The 16,328-nt window shown below is 59.0% G+C and overlaps 1 protein-coding gene across 6 annotated transcripts in view; it reads right to left on the minus strand.

Annotated features, from left to right (window-relative positions):
• Positions 1–16,328, minus strand: part of KDM4B (lysine demethylase 4B) — a 187,374-nt gene that overhangs the window by 92,915 nt on the left and 78,131 nt on the right. For all 6 annotated transcript variants that reach the window (XM_032178568.2, XM_032178567.2, XM_032178569.2 and 3 more), the window contains exon 6: positions 13,249–13,442. In XM_032178568.2, coding sequence (XP_032034459.1) covers positions 13,249–13,442 — 194 coding nt within the window. The remainder of the gene's footprint in view (positions 1–13,248; positions 13,443–16,328) is intronic.

Consider the following 16,328-nt stretch of genomic DNA (forward strand, 5'->3'; position numbering starts at 1 on the left):
ACCCCATTCCTGGCACGGTGGCCGTGGGTGGCCCGCCCTGCTCTCCCGGGCCACGAGGTGTCATCACACTGGCCCTCAGGAACCTGGGCTGGGTCAGCACCCCAGGAGCCGTGCGAACTTTACACACCGCCTGCTCCTTTAATTAGGAGCAGACTCGCCGAGGCAAGCTATGTCGTGCCTGCAATTAAAGGCCAGATTGGAGGCATCTGATCCCCAGCCCTGATTTATTTTAGGCCCACAAATTACTTTTATTATATGGCAAGGCCAAAAATGCAAAGTCATGTGCGAGTTGTTTGCGATGTTTCTCCTGCAGCCTCGCCAGGAAAGCTGTGGGAGTGCCCGTCACAGGGGAGGGTGTGCAGGGCAGGTGCCCAGCAACAGAGTGGCGGCTGTCAGGTTCGGACACAGTGCCAGGGACACAGGGCCACTGACACACAGCAACCTCCCTCACGTGCCTGCTGTCAAACCGGCCTGAATTTCTGCTCATCAACAACCAGGAGGCAGCCCCCACCATGCCCAGACCCACGGCCCTCCTCCAGCGTTATCTGACCTGAGTGGGGACCCTTTGCCGTTTATTCTGTTAAAAGGCACAGGATGGTTTAAACAGGAAAGAACAAGGACAGTCTCCTAAGAGTACATTGGGTCTGAAGAGACAGGGACTGCAGCTGGAGAACAATCACGGCTTTTTTTTTTTTTTTGAGACAGAGTCTCCCTCCGTCGCCTAGGCTGGATGGCACAATCTTGGCTCACTGCAACCCCCACCTCCTGGGTTCACGCCATTCTCCTGTCTCAGCCTCCCGAGTAGCTGGGACTACAGGCACCTGCCACAACACCTGGCTAATTTTTGTATTTTTAATAGAGACGGTTTCACCACGTTAGCCAGGCTGTTCTTGAACTCCGACCTCAGGTGATCCGCCCACCTTGGCCTCCCAAAGTGCCGGGATTACAGGCGTGAGCCACCATGCCCGGCCCATGGCTCCCTTTTGTCCAGACAGTGAGGGATCACCCGGCCAAGATCAGCTCCCACATGAGCCGAGCCCAGCCCCGTGGGGCCTCAACACAGGCCGAAGGAGGTGCTGGCCTAGAAGAAGCTCTGAGGCCCTGGAAGGCTGTGGGGAGGAGACAGCAGAGAATTCGAGAAGCTGCTCCAGCACCAAGCTCTGCAGAAGGCCAGCTGGGCACCGGGGCCGATGCGCCCGTGGCGGGAGTGAGCCACACGCAGGCGTCCCAGAGAGGCAGTGGGGCGTGAGGCCCTGGTGGGAGTCTGGGTCTGTGTGTGCAGAACGCGGTCTGGATACCTGCAGGCTGTGGAGGCTCCCATCTATTAAAACGCTCTGATGCCTCTATGCTTACATTTATTTCATCACCGGCGCCCACAGACACACAGCACCCACTGAACCTCATGAGGAAACATGGTGACAGCCAGGCGCCTGGTGACCGAGATGGCCCGGGGCGTCCTAAATGGCATGCGTAATAATGGGACTAGCTTTGGAGAGCACGGGAGTTAAACTGTCTCACACACAGGCCGATGGCCATGGGGGTACATGCTCCTGTTCCTATGACCTAAGTCTCAGTCTGTGCCCACCACGGGCAGAGGCCGCAGGATGCTGGGTCCCTCCCTGGGCCTCGGGGACCCGGGCTGGGCTCTGGAGCTCCTGGAAGGTTTGGCTCACACACAGGTTTAAGTCTGCTCGGCTCGCAATCAGGTCAGGGAGAACAGGTGGCCCGAGCCCTCGGCGGGAGGCTGCTGAATGAGGGCCCTTAGCATCACTGTCATCAGCCCCGTCCTGCGCCCGCCCCGTTTCATCAGAAGGCAGCCAGCGCTCCTGTCCCCTGCTGCTGGCGAGTGTGGAGGGGAGGAAGCCGTGCGCTGCCCAATTTTTAAGCAAAGATAACGAAGACTCTCTCCTCCCGCAGATTTGCTGCCATCTCCCTTCTGGGGAGCTGAACCCCGCCGGCAGCAGCCTCACCGAAGGGAAAGAAATTTGCCATGGAAACCAGGCCCTGTGCTCAGAACCCAAACCTCTGATGCCTACGTAGACTGGGTGGGCGGGCGACTCCGGGTTAGGGCCAGCCTTGCCGGCTGCAGTGGGAGGGACCTGCAGGCGTGCACAGACCCCCACAGCCTGAATAAACTCCCCATCCGAACACTGCCTGGCGGGATTATCTGAAGATGGGAATTCATGCCCAGTGATGACATTTCAAACAGAACTAACAGTTTCTTAAAGTGGTGGGCAGGGACAGGATGCCCGTGACTCGCCTGGCACGCCACAGCCTGGAAGCAGGCGCCAGGTTTGTTTCGCTCCTACCTCCCTAAAACAAAAATCCTGTGGCCTCACAAGCGACATGAGCCAGCGTGTGCACTGCCACTCCAACCTGAAGCGCCCGCTTTGAACAAAAGACTCCAAAATGAAGGCCATCTGCTCCTGCCAGACCAAGCCAGCGGGTGAGCGAGGCGCCGCAGACAGGACTCAGCACACGACGTGGGGCAGGGGCTGGTCAGACAGCGTGAGGCTAAAGCAGCCCCTGCAGGGTCCAGAGCCAGCCCCGGCTCCCACCACACCCAGGCCCTGGCCCGAGAGCTCCTACAGCCACTCCATCCTCCTGGAACATGGTCAAGAGCAGTAGCTCCCCTGCTTAGGAACCTTCTATGCCCCCTCCTGCCCCTGCTCCTGAGCTGGCCACCCATCCCCCCTCTCACCAGGCTCTCCTCCTCCCTCAGTCCTCAGAGCCCCCCAGTCTCCCTGCCTCCATCCCAAGGGCTCCCAGGCCTGGCACCGCTCTGGGGGTTGGGCGTGGGGTGTCTGGCTGCCCGGCCATACCAGAAGTCCTTCCTGATGGCTTCTGCTCCTGATGCAGCTCATGCTGGGCCCCGAGCAGGCATGAGCACTCCGTCAGGGCTTGAGTAGACCCGTCTCTTCAACCTCAAGACTCTGTTGGCTGAGCCCCTGCAGGGCACCCAGCACCCACATGGCAGGAAAGAGAAGTCTCACCTGCCCCTTCCCAGCTGGACATGTGGTCAGACTACATTTCCCAGCCTCCCTTGATGCAAGGTGTGGCCACGTGACTGGGTGCTGGCCAATGAGGTGTGGGCAGAAGTGGTGGGCCCTGCCCTCAGACATGGCCCCCTAAGCAGCCCATCAGTCCCTCTTCCCTCACCTACACAGCAGCACCCAGGGCGACCTCGGACATCACACATGCTGGCCTCGGTCCCCGCATCCCTGCATCATCTCCATCTCCCACAACAAACGTTCACCTTCAAGTCTGGCTAAGCAAGGCTTAATATGGTGACTCCATCAGAAACGGGTCTTTCCTCATCCACACCTTCAGGTGCAGGCCACCCTCGCCAACTGCGACACACCCTGTCCTCAAGGCTGCACATCACCCTGGCACCTGCTCCCAGGACCCGCTGCCCTCCTGATCCCACAGGGCAGCACTTCAAGGGCAGATCGGATGTCTCCTCAATCTGTGCCTCATCCGTGAACAAGGACGTGGAGCCAGGGCACAAGTCAAAGGGTTACTCCAGGCAAAGCTGCTGCATGAGAAACGGAACATCATAAACGCAGCCCCAGTCACAGTTATTGATAGCAAGGCTTACGATCAAAATGAATTTCTTACATGAGCAGCAGGTGAAGAGATGATAGGTCTTTCGCAGAAGCCTCATGCTGGAAACAGCCCAAATGTCCGACCACGGCAGAATGGAAAAAGTCGACTAAAGTCCAGCCATACAGTGCAGAATTTCACAGCCGTGACAATGAGTGCGCTGCCACCACACACAAGTGGATGAATCTTACACACACACCATTGAGCAGAAACGCGAGGAAATCAGCCCATTTGTAAGACCTTCCAATGCAGCCAACACACAGCCTCACTGCCCAGGCCACAGGCACACGCGGCCTGGCAAAGGGGAGAGGCAAGGGCGCCGCCAGCAGAGCCGGGAGGAAGCCGCCACCACAGCGTGCAGAGGGGGCTGGGAAAAGGAGGCACAGGTGGGGGCCATGTCCTGACATCGGGGTACACAGGGGACAGCCGGAGAGTCATTTGCTAACACATGCGTGTGCACGCACACACACATACATATATATCTGGTACTTACATGCTTTATGTCCGTTTCTGTACCAAATCATGTTTCCTAGCAAGAAATGCCTACAAAAGGGAAGCCCCAGGGCAAGCAGGGCTCTCGACACCCCAGGACTCCCTGCCCCAGGGCTCCCCGCCCCAGGGCTCCCACACTCCTTGCGCGACACATGCCCTGCGCTGCTGCCATGAGGGCCTCGAAGATGTGATAAAGGTCCCAAATCAGTTAACCTTAAGAAAGGGAGGTGGCTGGGCACGGTGACACACGTCTGTAATCCCAGCACTTTGGGAGGCCGAAGAGGGCAGATCACCTGAGGTCAGGAATTTGAGACCAGCCTGGCCAACATGGTGAAAACCCATCTCTCCTAAAAATACAAAAATCAGCCAAACGTGGCAGCGTGCACCTGTAATCTCAGCTACTCGCCAGGCTGAGGCAGGAGAATCACTTGAACCTGGGAGATGGAGGTTGCAGTGAGCCGACATTACACCACAGCACTCCAGCCTAGGCAACAGAGCAAGACTCCATCTCAAAAAAAAAAAAAAAGGGAGATGATCCTGGTGGGCCTGATATTCAAAGACAACAGCATGGAAAGTAGGGGAAGTGCCATTCTGCAGTGGAGACACTGGACATCCACACCCAAGCCGGGTGACCAGGACCAACATCAGCAGTGACGTCACGCTGATGGCTGCGCCTTTGACCCTTGGTAGGATGTGATGGGAGGGCCCTTCACCCCTGTGGTCTTCCTCCCTAAAACCCATCACCCCAGTCTAACCACAAGAAAAACATCAGACATGCTGATTAGGGGACATACAGATTAGGGGACGTTCTATAAACCCCCTGGCCAGCCCCCCTCAACACTGTCCAGGGCATCAAACACACCGTAATAGCCCAGGGCCCTACGGAGATGGGACAACACCACGTGGGACCCGGATGGGTTCAGGGGACAGAAAAGACAATAGGGGAAGACAGAGGAAATCTGGAGTATGGATCTTAGTTGATAACGCATCAGTGTGGGCCCATCAATGATCACAAGTGTACCACATTGATATAAAATGTTCATAACAGGGAACCCAATGGGGAACTCTCTGTGCTTACTACCTTCCCACTTTTTCAGTGACTCTAAAACAGGTTGAACAAAGATCTATTTAAAGAGAGAGAAAGGGGGAGAAGACTCACCAAAAAGTGGATGAAAAACACAAGCACAAGCCTGGGACGAATGAGAAGAGGGACCCACCCGACACTCACCTGCTGCGGGGCGTCCTCCCGGCCCCATCACGGCCACCACCTCTGCTCGCCAAGAAACCAATTTCCCAAACCCATGGGCAACGGTGCCTGCTGTCCACACACGCAGCAGGGCAATCAACCATCCAAACACCAGAAGTCCCCAACTCAGCGGCACGGCTCTGGAGGAGAGCTTGGAGTGCGATTTTCACACAGCAAAAGGCAATATGAAAATTGCTCTGCAGTCCCCGAACAAACACCAAGTGTGTCTGTGTCTGTCCCTGCCAACTCCCAGCAAGAGCCAGGAGCCAGCCTGCTGGGACAGATCCCACCGACAGGTACAGTGGGAGCCCCGGTGAGTGCCCCGATGTGCCCTGAGTTTCCCGGTCACCCTGGCCTAGAGATGTTCTCCCAGTCCTTGGGGACGCCATCATGAGACACAGCTGAGAGCCCTGCCTGTCCTGGGGGCACAATCAGGCTGTGATTGCTTAACGTGAGTGAGGTTGGCAGGAGGCTGATCAGGCCAGCGGGAGAGGCTGTGATTCCAACACCTGTGCCCCACATGCCAGGCGCAGAGATGCAATCCCAGCCTTGCTGTGGACGCCCCAATGTGAGGCTCAAAGGTCTCTGCAGCACCACAAGTTAATTTTTTGAACGCCAAAGCCAGCTTCTGGTGCTCAATTCACTCCCCAGTCTTGATAAGCAGGCCTGGGCTGATGGCGTCAGGCCGACAGAGTGGTGGTGACTGTCTGAATGAGGCAGAGCGCTCGATGATGAGGGCCGGGGAGGGGACCAGGCCAGGGAAAACACAGCTGCCATCCATAGCTCCCATGTGCCGGCCCTCCTGGCCGCGGCCTGGACCACTTATCCAAGCACAGCACCAGCACCACACGCCATGCTCTAGGCCGCACGGCTGCAATGCCCTGCTGGCAGCTCAGCTCCTGCCCCGAGTTCTCACAGTTAAGTGAATAAAATCCAGTTCTCAGGTGCCCAGCAGAATCCCAGGTCTCGTCTTCTGGGCATAGTCCCAGGGGGCCAAACTCCCTCCCAGACAGCCTATGTGACTAGAGACCCTTGTTTCTCTAACAAACACATGTACATGTGTACACACACACACACACACACACACACACACTCTCTCTCTCTCTCTCTCTCTCTCAGGGAACTGAGCATCACAGTTCACTGGATCTGAGCACGTTCCAGGATATGGGACTTCCAGTTTTAAAACTGGGAAAGGGTTGGGCTCACACCTGCAATCCCAATACTTTGGGAGGCTGAGGCAGGAGCATCATTTGATCCCAGGGGTTCAAGACCAGCCCAGGCAACATGGGGAGACCCCGTCTCTACAAAAAATTTAAAAATTTGCCAGTTGTGGTGGCATGTGCCTGTGGTCCCAGCTACTTAGGAGGCTGAGGCGAGAGGATCACCTGAGCCCAAGAGGTTAAGGTTGCAGTGAGCTGTGATCACACCACTGCACTCCAGCCTGGATGACAGAGCAAGACTCCACCTAAAATAAAATAAATAAAGCTAGGAGAGCTGAGCTGGTCACTCAGACCCACTCACACACAGAAATAAAGAACCGCTGCACTGATTTTGTGGCCACAGTCACCATCAGAAGCAGAGGATTGGGACAGGTGACCACAGAAGAGCTTCCTGCCTGCCCATGGCCACGCTCCTCAAACAGGGAAGCTGGGCAGCAGGTGTGCCTGGCCACACAGCAACCCACATGGACCCAGGGCCAGTCAGCCGGGACACTGGGCCCCTGGGCTGGTGCTGAGCGCTGCTGGGGGGTAGCGGCTGGCCTGGGCTGGTGCTGAGCACTGCTGGTGGGTAGTGGCTGGTCTGGGCTGGTGGTAACTACTACTCAGGCGTAGCAGCTGGCCTGGGCACTGGGCCTGGGGGCCTCACTTGCTTGTGACAACAACTGTCTTCTCTCAAAAAGAGGTTCCTTCTGCAGAGAGGGGACACCCCCTCATCAAGAGCCTCCCCAGATAACCTCATGCAGGCTAGATGGCTGTCTCCACGAGGATACGGCTCCCAGGGACCATGGGCTGGGGTCACTGCAGCGGGTCTCAGTGAACCAGGGAGGAAATGCTGAGGCCTTGGAGGGCAGGAACCCAGGCCCTGAGCAAGCTGCCTCGGCTCCTGACACCTTATCATTTTCTAATGACCAGGGTCCCTCTGCCTCCCTACTGGATCTGATCTGCTCTCCGTGGGAGCTCTCTGTTCTAAGCCACTTCTTCCTTTTCTATTTCTGTCATCCTGGCTCACTGTGTGTGGCTCGGAAGAGACCTGGCTGCGGTCCCCTGCCTGGGAGCGAGGCACCCATCGGGCTGCCCCCATCAGCCTGGTGGGTCTTCTCAGTCTGACCTCCCCGGGCACCGCAGCGGTTCTGAGCTGCCAATGCAGCTCTGTCCCTAGGCACCCTGGCCAGGGTTGGGCCTCGGGTGGCAAGGAGAGGAGGGAGCAACTATCTCGCTCCTGCATCTTGTTCTGGTGACAGGGTGCAGTGTGGGGAAGCTGAGTTATTAAAACCAATCTGTGAAGCTGTCAGGCTCCAGGCAATCTCCATTTCAACCCAGTGCTCCGCTCAGGCAACGCCGCCCCTGTGGGGACAACCAATCTCTGCCGGAGCTGTCTCTGTGGCCACCCAACCTCTGGAGGCCCAGCCAGAGCAAGGCGGCTGGGAGGAATGCCCCAGGTCACTCAGAGGGACTGTGCCTTAGGGTCAGTAGACTGGGACCCTGGGTCCCCACTGCTGGTGGGACCCCCCGGGCCCCAGGCTCAAAAGCTGGAAGTCCCAGTGGTTAGCTCGCCAGCAGCAGCAGTACAAACCCACACCAGGGTCCCTGGGCACCAGCGCGCTACCCCATGGGCCTTCAGGCTGCTGCCTGGGACAGGCTCGCCGGCTCCATCACTCACCCACCAGACTCCTGGGTCCCACTCCGAGGGACAGGGCAGAGGCCATCGTGGGGCCCGACAGTGCCACCTGCAGCCAGGCTGAGGGAGCCCAGGAGGGAGGGAGGTGTCTGCCCCCAGGCAGGAGCTGTCAGCAGGAGACGGAACGGGGAGGCAAGTGGGCCAGGGAAGTCCTGAGGGGCAGTTAGGTGGGGAGCAGAGAGGTGAGGGAGCAGCCCTGCAGCCTCCACCCCAAGAACAGCCTGGCTTAGCCTGGGTGGGCGACAGACTCATCGGCCCCAGGCTCTACCTTCCACCCACCTGCGGCCACAGGGCAGGAAGCCCAGGCTGGTCCACTGCAGCCCTGGTACCCACCCTCCCCGCCCCCACCCCCAGCGTCCGAAGCACGGTTCCTCGGTGCACACATGCGCCCATGCACACACGCACATGCACGCACACCTCCAGGGACGCCCATGAAGCAAAAGACGGCTATGCCTGCTAGGACTCAAGTTTCCCTGGCAGCAAGAAGAAAAGATGCTGTGAAATTCCCATGAGAGAAAACGCCAGAGAGAAAACTCAAGGTGTAGCTGAATCAAAAGGGAAAATTCTCGGCTTGCAGCTCCTTAAAGGTCAAGGGAGGCTGGTGGAGTTTTCTGATAATCCCCTCTCCCCTGGCCTCCCCAGCAGCCCTCCCCGCAGCGCTCAGGAGGGTCTGGCTCATAGCAGCCCAGGATGGCCAAGAGCAACTGGGGGCTCCGCGCCCTTCACGGGAGCACAAGCTCCGAGACCGCCACCTCCCACACCTGCACCGGAGACTAAGAGTGTGTCCAAGGTAAACAGAGGCAGGAGAGGGTGGGCAGAGAGATCCCCTGAGGAAACAGCCAGAGATGAGACCGTGGGGGACCCGCATCCTGCCTAGCGCAATAGAGGATTTCCAGACTGCCGCGGGTCATGGGCAGGTCAAGGTCGCAGTCAGGACAAGCGCTCCTTCTCCCCGCTGCTCTTGGGGGCTTCACCCGGGTGCAGGATGACCCCCCTTCTGACAAGCGGAGCTGCAGAGACCCTGGGGGACACCCCCTTCGCTAAGCCTGAGCAGAGGCCTCTGTGGCTGCCATGCACCTGCGCTGGCCCCGCAGCACTCCTCAGGAGGGCCTTCCTCTCGCCACCTTAGAGCCGGTGCAAGCAGCTGACCACGTCCCATCAGCTCATGACGTCCTTGGGAGTCCCTGAAGCCCCGGGAACATGCTGATCCCCCATCTGGCTTCCCTGCTGCAGTGAGAGCCAAAGCTTCTGCTCTTGGTGGTGGCCCACAGCCCGCTGCAGACCCCCAACACTGCCCTGCAGGGTGTCTGAGGGGTTGGGGGCAAAAGGGCACCCAAAGCCTCGGCCAGGCCCCAGCCCGGCACATGGGTGCGCAGGACTGAACAGTGGGCACTTTCCCGGGTGGCGTGGGCCAGGGCCCTCGAGGGGCGATGGCCACTCCACTCTCTTCTTTGGGGTGCACAGCACAACCCGAATGACCCAGAAGCGCCCTGGGAGCAGCAACTCTCCCAGGGCTGGCCGAGACCCAGTGTCCTCCCACCCCGGCCTGGAACTCTCTTCTAGGGGCCATGTGGCATGTGATGCCACTGGCGGCACTGTGCTCAGCCTCGTGGGGACGCCTGTGTTTAGTGCCTGGCCTGGGCGGCTCAGGAGGGTGGGCCCTGCAGAGGCTGCCACAGGTGCAGGTTGGGGAGGGGATGCCTGGAGGGGAACAGCCGCAGGACTGGCCTTGGAGGGTCAGCTCAGCTAAACCACCCCAACCCCAGGTTCCAGGAGAGTCTGTTTATTTACTTTTTATTTATTTTGAGACGGAGTCTCACTCTGTCGCCCAGGCTGGAATGCAGTGGTGTGATCTCCGCTCGCTGCAAGCTCCGCCTCCTGGGTTCACACCATTCTCCTGCCTCAGCCTCCCGAGTAGCTGGGATTATAGGCACCTGCCACCACACCTGGCTAATTTTTTGTATTTTTAGTAGAGACGGGGTTTCACTGTGTTAGCCAGGATGGTCTCGATCTCCTGACCTCATGATCCGCCTGCCTCAGCCTCCCAAAGTGCTGGGATTACAGGCGCAAACCACCGCGCCCAGCCCCAGGAGAGTCTTGATCTATGGCAAGGAGTGTGGCCTGAGACAGTGGCTTCTATGGGGCACAGCCTTCAGGACACCGACCCCAGGCCACCACCCCACCCAGGAAGACCCTGGAATACAGGGTCGAGTGGAAAGCTCGGACCCTCCCCACACCCACCTGCACTCTGGCCCCCCCGGCCTGGGTGACAGAAGGGGCTGCGGAAAGTCCGGGGTGGGGGGAAGTTGCAGGTGCTGGCTCTGGTTTCAATCCCCACTGCCAAAGAGATTTTGAGGCGCTCAGTCTCTTCAGATATTCTTAGCCCCGCTGCCTGAGAGCACCACAGAAGCCAGCCTTTTGAAGCACGTTTCTGTCTGTTATTGACACCAGGCTGTTCACGTCACTTTGACACACAAATCAAGCTACCAAAGTAGCAACAGACCCAGAAAGCTTTAATAAAACGCTGTAAACCTGAGTACATTGACACTTTCTTTAAAATGCCACCAGAATACTCTGAAATGGTTGCATTTAAGCGGCTGCAGAAGCAAGTGGAGCGGTGTAATTAGGGAGACAGACGGGGCGCAGCCTTGGTGATCTCTTGGCTGGGAGCCCTACCTACCCCAAGGGCCCGAGGAGGGGAGACGGGGGAAGCACCTCCCAGGGGCCTGAGCAGCTTCCTGAACCCCAGCCCAGGGACCAGAGGCCAGGCACTCTTTCCAGTTACCTTGTCCCCACCCCCCTGCAAGTTGGGAGGGCAGCCTGGAGGAGGAGTCAGCTCCCACAGCACACAGTGAGGATCCGAGAGGCTCCGGCAAGTCACTGAGCCTCTCTGTGCCAGGCCCCTGCTGGGAGCTGGCACACGGGGTGACCAGAGCCCCTACCATCTGCTGCGGAGGACTGATGGCCCATAGTAGACCTTGGCTAATGCTGGGGTCACCTGGTCTATGCCTGTCACAGGCATGGGGTGCCGTGGGAACATCTGGGGCCCCGCCTCAGCCCTGGTGAGAGAGCAGGGAAGGGGCCCTGCGTGCTAAGCAGGCTGAGCTGACTGTGGGGGCAAGTGGGGAGCTCTAGGGGGTTGGAGGGCATGCCCTGCAGCTCGAGCCTACCCTGTGGCTCCTCTCAGGCCCCTTATGCCAGGCCACACTTGGGCAGCATGAGGCCCCACCCCTGCCATCCCCACCCCCTTCCTGGGCAGAAACCAAGACCCAAGGTCGGGGCGCTTCCGGAATTCCCTTCCCAGAGGAACTGCTGCCTACTCAACGCTGCCCCGCCCCGGCTGTCTCCCCTGAGCCATCTCCCACGACGGGTCGTGGGGAAGGGCAGACATAGGGGTGGCGGCTGGATGCCTGCGGCACCAGGCGAAGCAGAGGAGGGGTGCAGTGAGGGGCAGTCGGGGAGAGGTGCGGGATGCCCTCAGAGGCTGCGTCCCGGATGAACCAGCTCAGGAAAGGCCCTCGGCTCCCGGCGCATCCCTGTCAGTCCCTCCGACGGCCTGTGGCCGGGCCCCACTGCCGCCTCCAGGGAGCCACTGTCCCCTCCCCCTGCAGAGGCCCCTCTGACCTAGCAGCAAGCACCCCCGGCCCTGGCATCTGACCCATAGCAGCCCCAGTCCCAGGGCCACCCCCAGCCCAGGCTCCCGAGACAGCCAGCAACTCCCGGGGCCCCTCACAGGAGACCGAGCTGCTGGCCCTGTGGTCCTTGGCACTGAAGTCCTCACGTCTGACTCACTGGCTGGTCCCCCACCTCCCACGTCCCCGACCCCCTGCTTCTGTCTGTCTGGGCCTCCTCGCCAGCTGCTCGCCACCTCCCGCCCCGCAGGGGCTCTCTGCACAGGGCAGACGGTCCCTATAGAGGCACAAACCCGGTCACACCATGGGTGTCCCACCGCCCACGCACCCCTGGGAGGCCACGCTTTGCCCCAAGTCACACAGGGTCCTCTACAGGGCCTTCCCCTTGGGCTCCACCTGCACAAGGGACGCAGGTGAGGATGCGCACAGCTCGCCCCTTCCTACTCATTGTGCTTCTTTTTTTTAACGAAGAGGTAGAGCATTCTCCCCCACTTACAACTCCAACCCAGGGAAGGGCCAGGCAAGGCGGAGCTCCCACGTCCTCCAGCGCCACGACGGCCTGGGAAGATTCCAGGCGTGAGCGCGGCCCCGGGAAGGGCAGGAGCGCCACCTAGTGGCCCTCAGAGGACAGCGCAGGGCGGCCCCACCGAGCACCCAGCAGGGTCCACAGTCACAAGCAGAGCCCAGTGACACAGGGGCACACACACACATGCACACACACATGCATACTCACACACTCACGTGCGCGCACACGTGCACATTCACACACACCCCCACACGGCCTCGCTGCGGACGTGCACAGGGAGCCAGAAGAAGGTCCTGGAACTCAGCCCGCCACAGCAGCACCCACGATGCACCCGGCACCTCCAGGGAAGGGGCGGGTCCACTGCACTCCACACGTGGCTGCAGCACCACGCCCTGCCCTCCTAACGGCAGGGCCTGGCCCAGACGTGCCAGGGCGGAGACTGCGAGGGAGCGGCTGCAGGGTCATCCTGGCCAGGCCCCTCCGGGCAGCATGGACAGTGTCCCTTCACCAGGAATCGTCTCCACTTGGCTGTGAGGCAGCACAGCCTGGGCAGCTCAGGAGGCTCAAGACCACACTCCTGGCCATGGGGACACCTGGGGCCGCTCACAGCTCAACGGGGGGCACTCTGGGGTGTAAAGCACAAGCTCTAGGGGCCTGGGAGCTTCGGCTCTGGGGGTGCACATCCCCCTCCCCAAAGCTGGTGGGTGACCCCAGGCGGTCCGGAAGATCTCCAGCTGTCATAGCCTCACCTGATGGGGCCCCTGCCACGGCGCCCAGCCACATACCTGGGATCCACCCCCTCCCGAGGGGCTCTCGGTCCGGCCGGCAGCAGGGTCAGTGCTGACACTCACCAGGACTTGGGCTCCCCGAAGTGCAGGTAGTTGATGCTGTACAGGTCCATGTCCTCGGTGTGCCAGGCAAAGGTGGTCTTCCACATGCCGAAGTACAGGTAGGGCGTGTTCACACCCTCGATGATGGTGCCACACTCGCGCTCCACCATGTCCAGGATGGTCCGGAGGCTCCCGATGTTCCACTGGGCCACGTCCTGTGGGGCGGCAGAGCAGTGTCGGCAACCGCCCGGCCACCCCCAGAACCTGTGAGCCTCGGGGTGCAGGCTAATTCTCCCCAGAGGCCCAGGGGTCGCTGCCCAACCTCCCCCGCCCCAGTATCTGAGGCCCCCCCAGGGGCTGGTCACACCCTGCAGACCAGGGGCTGGTCTTACCCTGTGTGAGATTCTTGCCCAGGCTGGAGTGCAGTGGCAGGATCATAGCTCACTGCAGCCTCAACCTCCCAGGCTCAGGTGATCCTCCAGCCTCAGTCTCCTGAGTACGTGGGACTATAGGCGTGAGAAACCACACCTGGCTAATTTTTACATTTTTTTTGTAGAGATGAGGTCTCACTCTGTTGCCTAGGCTGGTCTCAAACTCCTGGGCTCAAGTGTCCCTCCCACTTTGGCCCCTCCAAGTGCTGGGGCTGCAGGCATGAGCCACCGTACCCGGCCCAGACACCTTTTCTGAAGGGCTCACCACCAGCCTGGCCCTTCCAGGAAGGGCCCCATCGCACACGCCAGAGTGCACCAGGCAGGCAGGGCCTGCCAGATTCCACTGAGCTGCATGCTTCCTGCTGGGTGGAGGCCTGGTTGTGAAGTCTGCAGTTTGGGAGTGCATAATTAACACGCCTCTAAGTCAATGACACGGAAGGAGAAAAATAGTCACCATGTGGGGCTAACCCAGCGATGGTACCGGAGCCAAGTCCCAGTGACAGCCCTTCCACAGCTTCTGACCGAAGAGACGAAGACAGTTTTCAGAACCAGGCAAACAAGGACGCAATCCCCACCCGCCAGGCATATCTATTCTTAATGCCACAAGCAAACAAACCCCGTCCTGTCCCAAGAGCTCATAAAATACACATTAGTCACTGCAGTCCCCGGAGAGGCTCATGGCCTGCTGAGAGGCCAAGAAGAGCCCAGACACACTCATGAAGTTGAGCTCCTCTCACAGCCCGAATCCGCCCCCCACCAGCTGTTCCTGCGCCAGCACGACCGGCCCTCAGACATGGCAAGACCAGCGGTTCCTTTGCAAGGTGAGCCCTGGCAGGAGCCCAGGTGAGGAGAGGAGGTGAGGAGGGAGGCAGTGATGAGATCCCGATGGGGAGGAGGGAGGCCCCAGGGACAGGCTGAGCTGGGCGCAAATTCATCCTGGGACCAGAGCAAGTCGCTTCTCTGCTCTGGGCTCAGTTTCCCCCACGGTAAAAGTAGGCTAGTGCACAGGATAGGCGTAGCAAATACATGGCAAGGAAGCCCTGAAGCTTGCTCTGGCACCTGTGGCAGGTCGGCCTGCACTGGCACGGCCTGTGTGTGGCTGCAGAGTCCCTCCAGGGTCATCACTACAGGCCAAGTGCAGGCAGTGCAGGCCAGCCAATCCAGAGGCTCTCATGCACTGGACTCTGAGGCTGAACTTTCACTTAAAAACTATCAGGCAGGATCTGTAAGAGAAAACAAGCCCCAGACAGAAAGAAAATACTTGCAAGTCACAACTGATAACCCAAATACACAGCAAACTCTCAAATTCAACCAGAAGAAAACAAACAGCATGGTTAAAAAACAGAAAAAGATGGCCAGGCGCGGTAGCTCATGCCTGTAATCACAGCACTTTGGGAGGCCGAGGTGGGCAGATCACCCGAGGTCAGGAGCTTGAGACCAGCCTGGCCAACATGGCAAAACCTCGTCTCTACTAAAAATACAAAAATTAGGCCGGGCATCGTGGCTCATGCCTGTAAATCCCAGCATTTTGGGAGGCCAAGGCAGGCAGATCACGAGGTCAAGAGATTGAGACCATTCTGGCCAACATGGTGAAACTCCATCTCTACTAAAAATTCAAAAATTAGCTGGGCGTGGTGGCGGGCACTGTAGTTCCAGCCTGGCGACAGAGCAAGCCTCCATCTCAAAACAACAACAACAACAAACTGGGCAAAAGACATGAAGAGGGCTCACCAAGGAAACACGCAGATGGCAAACAGGCATGCAAAGGGGCCCCACCGCAAAGGCAGCCATCGGGGGAATGCAGATTGAAATGGCAATGAGACAGTGTGACACGCCTCCCAGAGTGACCAGGACGCACAACACCGACAACTCCAGATGAGGGCGGGGAAGTGGGGCCCTGGGGAACGTTCATTCGCTGCTGCTGGGAGCACACAGTGGGACAGGCGGGCGGGAGGACAGTTTGGTGGCGTCTTACAAAACTAAACGTCCTCTCACCACGTGGTCCAGCAACTGTACTGGACTCCTTGGTATTTACCCAAAGGAGATGAAAACTTCTGCCCACACTTGGAAGGGTCCTTCAATAGGTGAATGAGCAGGCACGCTATGGTGCACCCAGACAATGGAGTATTATTCAGCGCTGAAAAGAAATGAGCTCTCAAGCCATGAAAAACGGAGCAAACTTGAATGCCTATTGCTTGGTCAAAGAAGCCAATGGGCAAAGACTACCGACTGTAGGATTCCAGCTCACGGCATTCTGGAAAAGGCTGAGCTATGGAGACAGTGAGACATCAGTGGTTGCCTGGGGAGCGGGAGAGGGATGGGGGAGAGGGAGGGATGACGAGGTGGAGCTCAGGGGATCATTAGGGTGGTGAGATGACTCCATGTGACACTGTAATCCCAGCTACTCGGGAGGCTGAGGCAGGAGAATCACTTGAACCCAGGAGGCAGAGGTTGCAATGAGCTGAGACTGCGCCACTGCACTGCAGCCTAGGTGACAGAGCAAGACTCTGTCTCAAAGACAAAGAAAGAAACACACAAGAAACGTTCACAGCAGCATTATTCACAACAGCCAGAAAGAGAACACAGCCCAAATGTCCGTCAGCGGATGAACGAATCAACACCACGCGGGATAAGGCGGACACCCCACTCCGATAAACACAGCGCGGGATA

Source organism: Hylobates moloch, unplaced genomic scaffold, assembly GCF_009828535.3.
Source record: "Hylobates moloch isolate HMO894 unplaced genomic scaffold, HMol_V3 SCAFFOLD_15, whole genome shotgun sequence".
Classification (NCBI taxonomy): Eukaryota; Metazoa; Chordata; class Mammalia; order Primates; family Hylobatidae; genus Hylobates; species Hylobates moloch.